Source organism: Zootoca vivipara, chromosome 6 (genome assembly GCF_963506605.1).
Source record: "Zootoca vivipara chromosome 6, rZooViv1.1, whole genome shotgun sequence".
Taxonomy (NCBI): Eukaryota; Metazoa; Chordata; class Lepidosauria; order Squamata; family Lacertidae; genus Zootoca; species Zootoca vivipara.
In genome coordinates, this window is record NC_083281.1 from 5,337,763 (window position 1) to 5,350,257 (window position 12,495).

At 49.8% G+C, this 12,495-nt stretch overlaps 1 protein-coding gene across 2 annotated transcripts in view; it reads left to right on the forward strand.

Moving 5' to 3' along the window:
- Positions 1-1,136: 1,136 nt before the first annotated feature.
- Positions 1,137-12,495, forward strand: part of LOC118087457 (transducin-like enhancer protein 1) — a 50,521-nt gene continuing 39,162 nt past the window's right edge. For both annotated transcript variants that reach the window (XM_035120112.2, XM_035120111.2), the window contains exons 1-4: positions 1,137-1,254; positions 5,567-5,673; positions 7,607-7,749; positions 9,855-9,918. In XM_035120112.2, coding sequence (XP_034976003.2) covers positions 5,650-5,673; positions 7,607-7,749; positions 9,855-9,918 — 231 coding nt within the window. In that variant the 5' untranslated portion in view covers positions 1,137-1,254; positions 5,567-5,649. The remainder of the gene's footprint in view (positions 1,255-5,566; positions 5,674-7,606; positions 7,750-9,854; positions 9,919-12,495) is intronic.

Below are 12,495 nucleotides of genomic sequence, written 5' to 3' on the forward strand. Positions count from 1 at the left end.
TGAAGGTCCCACCAATTCCCCCCCACACTGACACCCCCCACAGCACTGCAAGATTTTAAAGGACTAAGTCCATTACCATTCTGCCAGCGCTCCAGAGCTGTAAGGGTTAATCCAACCCCCCAGTTTCAGACCTTAATCCAAATTCCTTCTGAATTTTCTAATGCGTGGTGTATGTTTTTAAGACGTTAGCTAATTGTACCGCTCTTGTCCTGTCAAGGGTTAACCCAGTTTTTGCAAACACATTAAAATCAACCCACCCCTCCGGGCCTTCAAGGGTTAAACAACACCCTCTTCTTAGGCTATTCTAAGGGTTGAACTAATTCCCCCCTCTCCCCTTCGGGCCTTGAAGGGTTAAGCGACCCCTCTCCTCCTGTCTTCTCTGGCCCTTTTAAGGGTTAATTCTCTCCCTCCTTCCAGGCCGTTTGAGGGTCAAGCAACACAACACCGCATTTTCAAGGGGTAACGCTATTGTGTTGAACCATTCCCTCCCTTCTGCCCAAGCTTTTAAGGGTTAAACTAATTCTCACCTCTTCTACTCCAGACCTTTAAGGGTTAAGCGACACCCTCTGGCCCTTTTAAGGGTTAAAACTCATTCTCCCCCTGTTACCCCTCCCCAGAGGGTTAAGGGAAAAATCTCCCTCTCCTCCTCCTTTGGCCCTTTGAAGGGTTAAACCCATTTCCACCTTTTCCCCTCCAGGCCTTTATGGGTTAATCCAATTTTCTTCTCTCCCGTCGCTCCAAGTCCTCCGAAAGGGTTAACAAAAAAACCTCTCTCTCCCTCTCTCTCTCTCTCAACACTCCCCCCCCTCGCCCCGCGCCTCTTGGCTACATCGCGTCCTACAGATTGACACATTTTCTACGGGCGGCCGCCTCGGACCAATCGGAAGCCCCCTCTCCGCCTTGTGGCTCCCAACCCCACGTGGGGACCGAGCGCTCTTTTCCCCCTTCTCCCCTCCCTCCCGTTCCCCCCATCCTTGCCTCCTGATTGGCTGCGGCGCGCTGGACTGTAGCAAAAGAGAAGGAGCCAGACCCCACGTGGAGCTGGCGCTCGTTCATTGATCGCCCTCCCCCGCAAGGCTGCTGTGTGGGGGGTGGGGGGGTGGGAGAGAGAGGAAGAGAGAGAGAGAGAAGGGAGGGGGGGTCATCACACCCATTCAAGGAAACGGGCCTGTGTCCCACCCACCCACCCACGCACGCACCCACCTTCCTTGTTTGGAAGCTCCTGGGGGCCCGATCCTGGCTTGCAGTGGTTTGGTGAGTGCCTTTATTTGGGGGGGGGGGGGCTGAGGCTTGATTATGGGTGGGGGGGGGGAGTGAGCCGAGAGGAAGAAGGCAGGAGGGGCCTTTTCCTGCTGTCTGATTCCCCTCTCTCTCTGTGTGTCTCTTCCTACCTGCTAGAAAAAGAAGGAGACCCTTTTGTTTGGCCTGGGAGATTATAAATGAGGACGGGGTGGGGTGGAATTTGGCGGGGGGGGGCGGTTAGAGTGAGGACTGCAAGCCACCAGAGGAGGTAATGGGATCTATGGATCTATTCTTCTTTTTCTTTTTTGCGGGGGGGGGGTGTAAGTGAGAGTTTATTGGGGAGTTTAAAAGAGAGAGCACTAAAAACTGGCATCTAGTGTGGTGGGGAGGACTTGTTGGGGTTGGGGGGGGTTAGTTTAAGCAGAGCAGGGGGGGTTGGTGAGGGGGGAGAAGTTTTCTCACTGGTAGTTGTGGTCTAATTGTCCTTCCCTAGGGCCTTATCCTGGTTTCTGCCTCCCCCTTCCCCCAAAAAACCACATACCCATTTGCATCTATTTCATTTCCCCCTCTTCTCTACCCCCACCTGCCAAGTCACCTGTATTTCCCTGACGGTGAGGACCACCTAGTTGCGGGGGGGGGGGCGCTCATTTTATCTTTGGAGCCACCCCCCCCCAACCAACCACTGCCAACCGCTACTCAGGGTTTAAACTTCTGCTTAACCTCCTTCCTTCCTTCCTTGCTGCCCCCTCCCCAGCCCAAGGAATTAAGAGGATGCCCTTGAGCATGTGCAAAGTGCATTCCCATCACTCCAGCATCCCATGCTGTTAGAGGGAAGGAAGTGTCAAAGGGGGCATTTCCCCTGGTTGGAGATCTGATACTATTTTTGAGTGGGAATGGGGGCCCTCAAGGGTCATTTAGTCCAACCCGCTGAAGTGCATGAGCCGCAATGAAAAATTGCTCAGTTGGTTAGAGCTCGGTGCTGATAACGCCAAGGTTGCAGGTAAGGGACACAGATGCATATTCCTGCCTCCACCCTCCATTGGGAAAAGACTTATTGGGAATAAAAAACACAGCAAATGTGCAAATCTGGGTGGCTATTGGGGTGTATATATCTGGGGGTAAATTAGGGTCAATGGGACAGTCCCAACTGGGCACCAGGCAACACAACTGGTTGCTTGGGAGCATAATGGGGTTATTTTAGAGAGGTGCCCCCCACAAATTTCACTAAAAATCCCAAGTCGGGTTGAAGATGCCTGGGAATCCAGGTACACTGATCTAAGTTGTATGACAGGCATCCCCAAACTTTGGCCCTCCAGATGTTTTGGACTACAGTTCCCATCATCCCTGACCACTGGCGCTGTTAGCTAGGGATCATGGGAGTTGTAGGCCAAAACACCTGGAGGGCCACAGTTTGGGGAGGCCTGTTGTATGAGATCGACAAGACGATCCAGTGCCCCGAAGCGTCTCTTCCTCTTTGGGCGCCCCATTTCTCCAATACAGGGCCTGATCCACCTTTCATTTTATGGTCTTATCTGTGCTTTCCCCGCCATTCCCACTCCTTGCAAAGCCAAGCAAGGTCCGGTGAGGTTGCAATTCTGGGTCCAGGGCAGCTGTCTAGCAGCTCCATCTGGTATGCAGGATGAGACCCTCCCTGCCTGCAGACTGTCTCTCCAGAGTGGTGCATGCTCTGGTTATCTCCCTCTTGGGCTACTGCCATGCGATGTCCGTGGGGCTGCCTTTGTAGGTGACCTGGAAACTACAATTAATCCATTCTCTAGCGGCAGCTAGAGTGGGGACTGGGGGCCACCGCTGAGACCACATAACACCGCTCCTGAAAGACCTACATTGGCTCCCAGTAAGTTTCCGAGCACCATTCAAAGTGTTGGTGCTGACCTTGAAAGCCCTCAATGGCCCAGTATACCTGAAGGAGCGTCTCCACCCCCATTGTCCACCCCGGAAACTGAGGTCCCGCTCCAAAGGCCTTCTGGCGGTTCCCTCCCTGCAAGAAGTGAGGTTACAGGGAACCAGGCAGAGGGCCTTCTTGGTGGCGGCACCCGCCCTGTGGAACACCCTCCCATCAGATGTCAAGGAAATAAACAACAATCTTTTAGAAGACATCTGAAGGCAGCCCTGTTGAGGAAAGTTTTTAATGTTTGTTGTGTTTTTATATGATATTGGCCTCTCTTTTTTAACAATGAGGACTGGAACCTTACATAATATTTAGGAGAAGGACCGTGGCCTCAGTGCTTTGGAGACAGGAGCTCCCAGATTCAATTCCCTGTGGCGCCCCTGCAAGCCAGAATAGGCAATACTGTGCTATATGGACCAAGGGCCCTACTTTCGGCATCCCGAGTCCTTTGTCTGAGGCAGCCCTCTTCCTGCCGAGCTGCCTTGGGCTGGGAGTCCTGAGTTCAAATCCCCCACCCCTTCTGAAACCCGGAATTCAAACGCCTACTGTGTGGTGTTGGCTTTGGTCTGGCTGCAATCCTGCACCCTGTTTACTAGGGAGTGAGCACCACTGAAGGCACAGGAGGGGTTTTTGCTAAAAAGCCAGCCAGCAAAATACTCTCCTCCTCCCTCTCTCAGCCCCAGACACCGCTGTGCAGGGGTAACGAAAAGAATACTGTACTGTATTCCACATCCAGCATGCTTCTGCAGAGAGGAGTTCCCTCTTGAGTAGAACACCTACCTTCAGAGGCAGTCTATCTTCATATACCATCTGGTGGCAAGAGAGGGGAAACAACCAGTGAGGGCAGCTTTCTCCCTCGGTTGGAAACTGGATAATGTTGGGAGCCACCCAGAGTGGGCAGGGTATAAATTATTTATTTATTTCTACTGCTACTACTGGGGGTCTCGAACCCACAACCTTGGCAACATCAGCACCACGCACTAAACCCAAGGGGGTGGAATTGGCATGCTTTTTTGGTGCTGTGATTTGGTGGGTGCTTGCTTGCGCCGTTCCTTTGCTCATTCTGAAGGAAACAATTAAACTGCAGGATTTGGATTGGAGGGGGGGGCACCTGTCCCAAAAATGTGGGCTCCCAAATGCCCAATTTAACTTGCATGGAGTCTGCCTTGCTGATCTGGCCCTCCCAGGCTTGAGGAAAGATACACTTTACATGCCTGAAGGCACTCCTGTCGTATTAAAATATTTTAACTGAGGTGCGGGGTTTTTTTTAATGCACGGAGAGAACAAATTCTGGGATTGGAGCCCTGACTCTGATTCAGACCTAACCCCCTTTCTGCAGAAAAAAAACCCCACATGGATAGGAGGGGAAATTAGTGCGCCTTGCAAGATGGAGGCGAAGCTCTTGACGGACAATTTGCAAAGCAAACCGTTATTTCAGCGGCACCCGCTCAGTATGGGGTTAATAATGCCGGCCTACCCCGCAAGGGTGGCGCTTGTAGGATAAGAGCAAGGCAATGCGTTTGACGCACTCTTATATAAAGTGGTAATTTAGGCTGAGATTCTATCTATGCTCACCTTGAGCATAAATGCTCCCGTGACAAACAGGGATTTACTTCTGGGTGAAACATGGTCAGCAAACCTTTTTCAGCAGGGGGCCGGTCCACTGTCCCTCAGACCTTGTGGGGGGCCGGACTATATTTTGAAAATAAAAATAAAAATGAATGAATTCCTCTGCCCCACAAATAACCCTGAGATGCATTTTTACTCATGTAAAAACACCAGGCAGGCCCCACAAATAACCCAGAGATGCATTTTAAATCAAAGGACACATTCTACTCATGTAAAAACAAGCTGATTTCCGGACCGTCCGCGCACCGGATTTAGAAGGCGATTGGGCTCCCGGGCCTTGGTTTGCCTACCCATGCTCTACACATCTCCAAAAGTTCCCAGCCTGATTTAATCACTACCAGCTAATGGCAGCTTTAATTTCTACTTTTTAATTTTACTTTCTTCCTCTGCACTTGCAGATTTAAAACGACAAAAAACCCACAAAAAACAGCAACATCTGCACTGTGTGATCCCTTGCTGTTCATTCTTGTTCGCCATAGGTGACCAGGAAAGTCCCCTGTTACCTGGGAAGAGGGGCAGACTATTAAAACGCTTTGGGAACTGCAGCGCTATGAGGAAGGATTGGGTGTGTGTCTCCTAACATCTCTCGGCACCTAACAACTCTCGGCACCCAGGATTTTTGGGGGGGAGGGGAGCCAGGATTGTTTAAAGTGGGACGATCCTGCTTCAAATGCACATTGCTGGTGGCAGCCTAAGCCAAACCTGGATTTCAGCGGGTCTACTCTTGAGTAAGGCTTGATCCGATGCAGCCCATCGATTCTCAGTTCAACATTTGCTTCTCAACAGGTTACCAGGGGTTGGTTCATAGCAGAAAAACAGGATCGAAAGCAATATTGCAGAAACAACATTCCTATGGTTTTGCTCGAAGGATGTTCCCTCAAAACCGGCCACCGGTGAGTTTATCCCCGATTTAAAGGTCCCGTGGAAATGTCTGTTTCCTAATTCTTTGGAAAGAGGGGAGGCGCCAACCCGTTTTAAACATGGTCTGTTTCGAACTGATTTTCGCCTTTCTAAATGCTTTCCACCCACAAATCTCACATGCTGCAAACTTGCACAGTTAACTGCTTTTGTGTGTGTGTGTGTGTGGTGAGGGGAGGTTTTGTAAAGGCCTGTTTTGGACTGTCCTTTCCCCCCACCCTTTTGATCAAACCAGGGATATTCATTTTTTAATAGATCTATTTTTGCTCTGTTGTTTAATATATCTATATATTTCTGCCCACCCCACCCCCCTAAAAAAAGAGATAAAAATAAACAAGTGTTGGTCATCGGTCCTGTGTTTTATGATTTTTTGTTGTTGTATATAAAGGAGTTGTTGGTTTAGAAATACTTTGATCTATAAACAAAACTACTTCAAGCTGCAAACAGCATGTTTTCTTAATTCTTTGCCAGAAAACCTCAGAATGCTTTATATCAGGCATGTCCAACAGGTAGTTCGTGATCTACCGGTAGATCACTCGACATCTGTGGTAGATCACTGGGGGCCCCCAAGAAGCTCAACAAGTTTGGCTCCCCCCAAAAAAGCTCAACGTTTTTGCCCTGGACCCCTAAAAAACGTGGCTTTCCCCTCCCTCCCTATAAAAAGTTCAACAATTTCAACCTGAACCCCCCCCCCAATGGGTCTTCCTCCTTCCTAAAAAAAAGCTCATCAACTTTGACCTGAACCCCAAAAAGGGGGTAGATCACTGCCAGTTTTTAACTCTGTGAGTAGATCGCTGTCTCTTGGCCACCCCTGCTTTATATCAATCAAGCGATCAATCTTCTCCCTGCAAGTAAAGAGGGCCGTCTTCCCAGAGGAGTTAAGTCTGGCGTGGGCCCGCATCCCAAAGTTTCTGCCCCCTCCCTTTCTCTCTTTCCCTGAAGCAGCCAGGCCGTAGTTCATCAGGTAGAGCTAGGTCCCAGGTTGCTGTGATTTTTAGCTCTAGGTTATCAGGCAACAAAACGTCACCTGGGACTACCGCACAGTCGTACCTTGGTTCTCAAAAGCCTTGGCTCCCGGATAAATTGGCTCCTGAACAACTGAAACCCGGAAGTGAGTGTTCCGGTTTTCAAACGTTTTTCAGAAGCCGAATGTCCGGCGCGGCTTCCTATTGGCTGCAGGACACTCCTGCAGCCAATCGGAAGCTGCGCCTTGGTTTTCGAATGGTTCCAGGATTCGAACAGACTCCCGGAACCCATTCTGTTCGAGAACCAAGGTACGGCTGTCTTTACTTGAGTCTAATGCGCCATCGAATCGTAAGGCGCACCCCGACTTTCAGAACCTTGAAAACAAAAAAAGTATTAACTGGCGAATGTAAATGCGCGCCTTAATTTTCGCAACATAATTTTCATATCCTTAAGATACCAATGACTTCCCTTCTTCTCTTTCCACGGTTCATTTCGCATATCATAAACCCCTGCATATTTTACAAAAACTATACCATTCGAGTATTCCATCATTGCATCCATCAAAACCTATTTCCACTGTTGAATTTATCTTAAGGCTGCCAGCGTTTTCAGCTGTACACAATTATTTCCCCAAAGTTGCCATTCTTCTTTAGCTGGGACCTCGATCGTTTTACAATTTTTTGTGGCTAACGAAACACGGGGCCGCAGTAGCGGCATACATAAATAACCTTTATTTGACAACCTGAGATTCAGGCTGCGCCAATCTCTGTCTGAGGTTGGGCGACCGCTTGTTGTGGCGGGGGTGGTCTGGATGTCCTCTGGGGGTCCCTCCGGCTCCGCTGCACGATGAGCACTCCTAAGACCCGGCGGGAGGCAACGGCCTCGGTTAGCCCCTGTCCGAAGCTGGTGGCGATTGGCCTTTTCCCTTCCCGTCTCTCCCAGGGTCACCTACAAGCGGCACCCGTGGTCACGTCTGCCGCGACCAGCGTCGTCTCGACAGCCCCCCAGTCCTTGAAGCTGACTTACCCGGAGATTTTGGACCGGATCAAGGAGGAATTTCAGTTCTTGCAAAACCAGTACCACAGGTAAAATGGCCAGGTTCTTTTTTGGGGGTGGGTGGGGCTCGTAATTATCTGTCTATGTATTTCTAATAGTATAACCCAGGGGTTGGCAAGGCTTACCAGGCATGGGCCGGATCACTCCCGCAGAGATCCGAACCGGCGCAGCGTGGCGCCAGAAACCGCGTCTTCGCATGCCCAGATGCCGAAAACCACGCCTGCGCAGAAGCGATTCCTGGCGTCTGGGCATGTGCAGAAGCGAATTCCAGTGCCACGGACATGCGCAGACACAATTTCCGGCATCTGGGCATGTGCAGAAGCGATTTCCAGAGCCACGGAAGAGAGTCCCTGCGCCTTGCCGGTTTAACACAGCACGCGGGGACTCGCCGAGCAGGGGCTCAGTTCAGGAGCGGCTCGAGGGCCGGTTAAATGGCCTCTGTGGGCCATTTCCAGCCCACGGGCCTTAGATTGCTGACCCCCCTGGTATAACTAAATCAGCTATAACTGTAAAAATCTACTCTGAAAATTTATTACTCCAAAAAGGAAACCTTCATCCGGTTGTAAATATTATGATTATACCAGCAAGAATGAATCTTTCTGTAAAAAGAAAAGAAAAGATTTAAATCAAGTCTTACTGACTAACGATTTAAATTGTGATTTAAATTGATTTGATTTAAATCAAACCCACCCTGGATCAAACTATTCTGCATGCCAAGCAGGTGCTCTGCGTCTGCGCCCAAGCCCCTTCTCCCTCCTTGAGCGGGGACTGCTGCTGTTTCAGGAAATCAAAAGCCGCCTCGACCAATGCAAATTTCAAAACCAAGTTGTTGACCGGGGAGCAAGAGATCCTCTGGTTTTGCAGTTAACCTTTTGAGGCATTGCCTAGGGGGGGGGGCTTTCCCATTCATAAAAATACAAGGCTGTGAGGACCTTGGAGAAGCTGCAAAATATGGCATCCCTAAGGATCTCCTGCTTTGTTTTATTTTACCACAATTAAAACAGCAAAACTATGTTTCCAGACCTCATGATTGCCTAGCTGTTCTGGGAATACACGTGGCGGCTCCTTTGCTTAAAATCTCGGAAGTCCGAAAGTTGGCTTGAGTCTTTCTGCTTCCTGAATTGGCATCACCGGCCCAAATTCCAAATACAGTTGTACCTCGGGTTACGAACACCTCGGTTCGGGTTACAAACTCCGCAAACCCGGAAGTGTTTTTGCCACGCGTGCGTTCTGCGCATACACAGAAGCGGCGCACGCAGTTTGTGCATGCACAAAGCGTGAAAATCGCAGAAATTGCACTTTGCGCATGCGCAAAATGGCGCTTCGGGTTACGACCATTTTGGGTTACAAACTGCTTCCCAGAACGGATTGTGTTCGTAACCCGAGGTACCACTGTAGATTATACAGTGGTACCTTGGTTCTCAAACTTAATCTGTTTTGGAAATCCGTTCCAAAACCAAAGCGTTCCAAAACCGAGGCGCGCTTTCCCATAGAAAGTAATGCAAAACGGATTAATCCGTCCGGACTTTTAAAAACAACCCCTAAAACAGGAATTGAACATGAATTTTACTATCTAGCGAGACCGTTGATCTATAAAATGAAAGCAATAAACAACGTACTGCTGTCACACAATCAATCCATCAGTAGCTGAACTGGGTTCCACACAGTCACAAAAACAAAACAAAAAAAGAGCCGCAAAAACAAAAACGCAAAATAAATAGCAAAAACAGACAGACCTCAGCATAATGCTCAAATCGGAAGTGTGGCACTCAAAACAGAGCACGTTTGACTGCCAAAAAAGTTTGCAAACTTACTTCCGGGTTTGCAGTGTTTGGGTTCAAAGTTGTTTGAGTACCAAGGCGTTTGAGAACCAAGGTACCACTGTACGTCGAATGAATTATGCAGACGATTTGACCCAATTTGCATAACGTATACAGGCTAGCAAACGCAAACCCCCAATCAGTGTACAAATCTGGAGAGTCTGGATCTGGTAAGTTAAATTCTCCAAGTCCCATAATCCTACGCAGGGCGCATTTTTGCAACCTGGAAGCGGGCAAAGATTGTGTGAATCTTCCCGTGCAAAAGTGCGAGGGATTGCGTGGGAGCTCCTCTCTCCATTCCCTTCTCTTTGCAGCTTGAAACTGGAATGTGAGAAACTCGCCACGGAAAAAACAGAAATCCAGAGGCATTATGTCATGGTAAGCGCCGTACTGGGGAACATGTGGGTTTTCTGGGGGCAGGGGGAAGGCCTGGATGATGGTGGAAAGAGGGCCGCTAAGCCGTGACTTACTGTACTTTCCCGTGTATAACACGCCCCCATGTATAAGACGCATCTGATTTTGGGGAACTCAGATTTAAGAAAATGGGGGAAGATGGCTCAGAGAAAATTGCTCACCTGTACGCGGCGCAAAATCAAATCCACTTCCTGTGTCCCTTCTCCAGCTGCCAATCACCCGCCCAATTGCAGCAGCGCCAGCCAATCAGCACCGGCCCTTGACGCAGCAACCAATAATAATAATAATAATAATAATAAGCGGACCATTTGGATCCCTTCCAGTCAGGATTCAGGCCTCATCATGGGACTGAAACTGCCTTGGTCGCACTGGTCGATGATCTCCGGCGGGCTAGGGACAAAGGTAAGAGCTGTTTCCTTGTTCTGCTGGATCTCTCAGCGGCTTTTGACACCATCGACCATAACATCCTTCTGGACCGTCTAGAGGGCTTGGGAGCTGGGGGCACTGTCATGCAGTGGTTCCGCTCCTTCCTCCTGGGCCGTGTTCAGAAAGTGGTGGTGGGGGATGAGTGTTCAGACCCCTGGGCTCTCACTTGTGGGGTGCCTCAGGGTTCTGTCCTCTCCCCCATGCTTTTTAACATCTATATGCAGCCGCTGGGAGAGATCATCAGGGGGTTTGGGCTGGGTGTCCATCAGTATGCTGATGATACCCAGCTCTACCTCTCTTTTAAATCAGAACCAGTGAAGGCAGTGAAGGTCCTGTGTGAGTGCTTGGAGGCGGTTGGAGGATGGATGGCGGCTAACAGATTGAGATTGAATCCTGACAAGACAGAAGTACTGTTTGTGGGGGACAGGAGGCGGGCGGGTGTGGAGGACTCCCTGGTCCTGAATGGGGTAACTGTGCCCCTGAAAGACCAGGTGCGCAGCCTGGGAGTCATCTTAGACTCACAGCTGTCCATGGAGGCACAGGTCAACTCTGTGTCCAAGACAGCTGTTTATCAGCTCCATCTGGTACGCAGGCTGAGTCCCTACCTGCCCACTGACTGTCTCTCCAGAGTGGTGCATGCTCTAGTTATCTCTCGCTTGGACTACTGCAATGCGCTCTACGTGGGGCTACCTTTGAAGGTGACCCGGAAACTACAACTAATCCAGAATGCGGCAGCTAGACTGGTGACTGGGAGCGGCCGCCGAGACCACATAACACCGGTCCTGAAAGACCTACATTGGCTCCCAGTACGTTTCCGAGCACAATTCAAAGTGTTGGTGTTGACCTTTAAAGCCCTAAACGGCCTCGGTCCGGTATACCTGAAGGAGCGTCTCCACCCCCATCGTTCTGCCCGGACACTGAGGTCCAGCTCCGAGGGCCTTCTGGCGGTTCCCTCACTACGAGAAGCCAAGTTACAGGGAACCAGGCAGAGGGCCTTCTCGGTAGTGGCACCCACCCTTTGGAATGCGCTCCCACTAGAGGTCAAAGAGAACAACAATTACCAGACCTTTAGAAGGCATCTCAAGGCAGCCCTGTTTAGGGAAGCTTTTAATGTTTGATGGATTTCTGTATTTTAATGCTTGATGGATCTCTGTATTTTAGAATTTCTGTTTTGTTGGAAGCCGCCCAGAGTGGCTGGGGGAACCCGGCCAGATGGGCGGGGTATAAATAATAAATTATAATAATAATAATAATAATAATAATAATAATAATAATAATAATAATTGGTTGGACAGTGTTCTCGAAGCTACGAACATGAGTTTGACCAAACTGCGTGAGGCAGTGCAAGACAGGAGTGCCTGGCGTGCTCTGGTCCATGGGGTCACGAAGAGTCGGACACGACTAAACGACTAAACAACAACAACAATAATAATTTATTATTTATACCCCGCCCATCTGGCCGGGTTCCCCCAGCCACTCTGGGCGGCTTCCAACAAAATATTAAAATACAGAAATCCATCAAACATTAAAAGCTTCCCTAAACAGGGCTGCCTTGAGATGCTTTCTAAAGGTCTGGTAATTGTTGTTCTCTTTGACCTCTGGTGGGAGGGCGTTCCACAGGATGGGCGCCACCACCGAGAAGGCCCTCTGCCTGGTTCCTTGTTAATCTCACTTCTTGCAGGGAGGGAACTGCCAGAAGGCCCTCGGCTCTGGACCTCAGTGTCCGGGCAGAATGATGGGGGTGGAGACGCTCCGTCAGGTATACTGGACCGAGGCCGTTTTAACACCCACAATATCCGCTGACAGCCGTGGAAGCAGCCAATCGAGCTTTCACCCGTATAAGATGACCCCCACTTTTAAGCATGATTTTTAAAGGAAAAAACCTAGTCTTATACATGGAATAGTAAGGTAATTCACGGCAGAAGAGGTGTTAGGGGCGATACATTTTCTGCCCAGCCAGTCTCAGTGTGTGTGTGGGGGGGGGGGGTAGCTTCTCATTCAGCAGGGAGGGAAAGGAATTATGGCACACGGTTAATTTGTGGTGGGGGGGTTCTTTTTGGGGAGGGAGTGGAGGGTAACAGTTATTCACTCCAGGTTGCAGGGAGAGGAATTAAT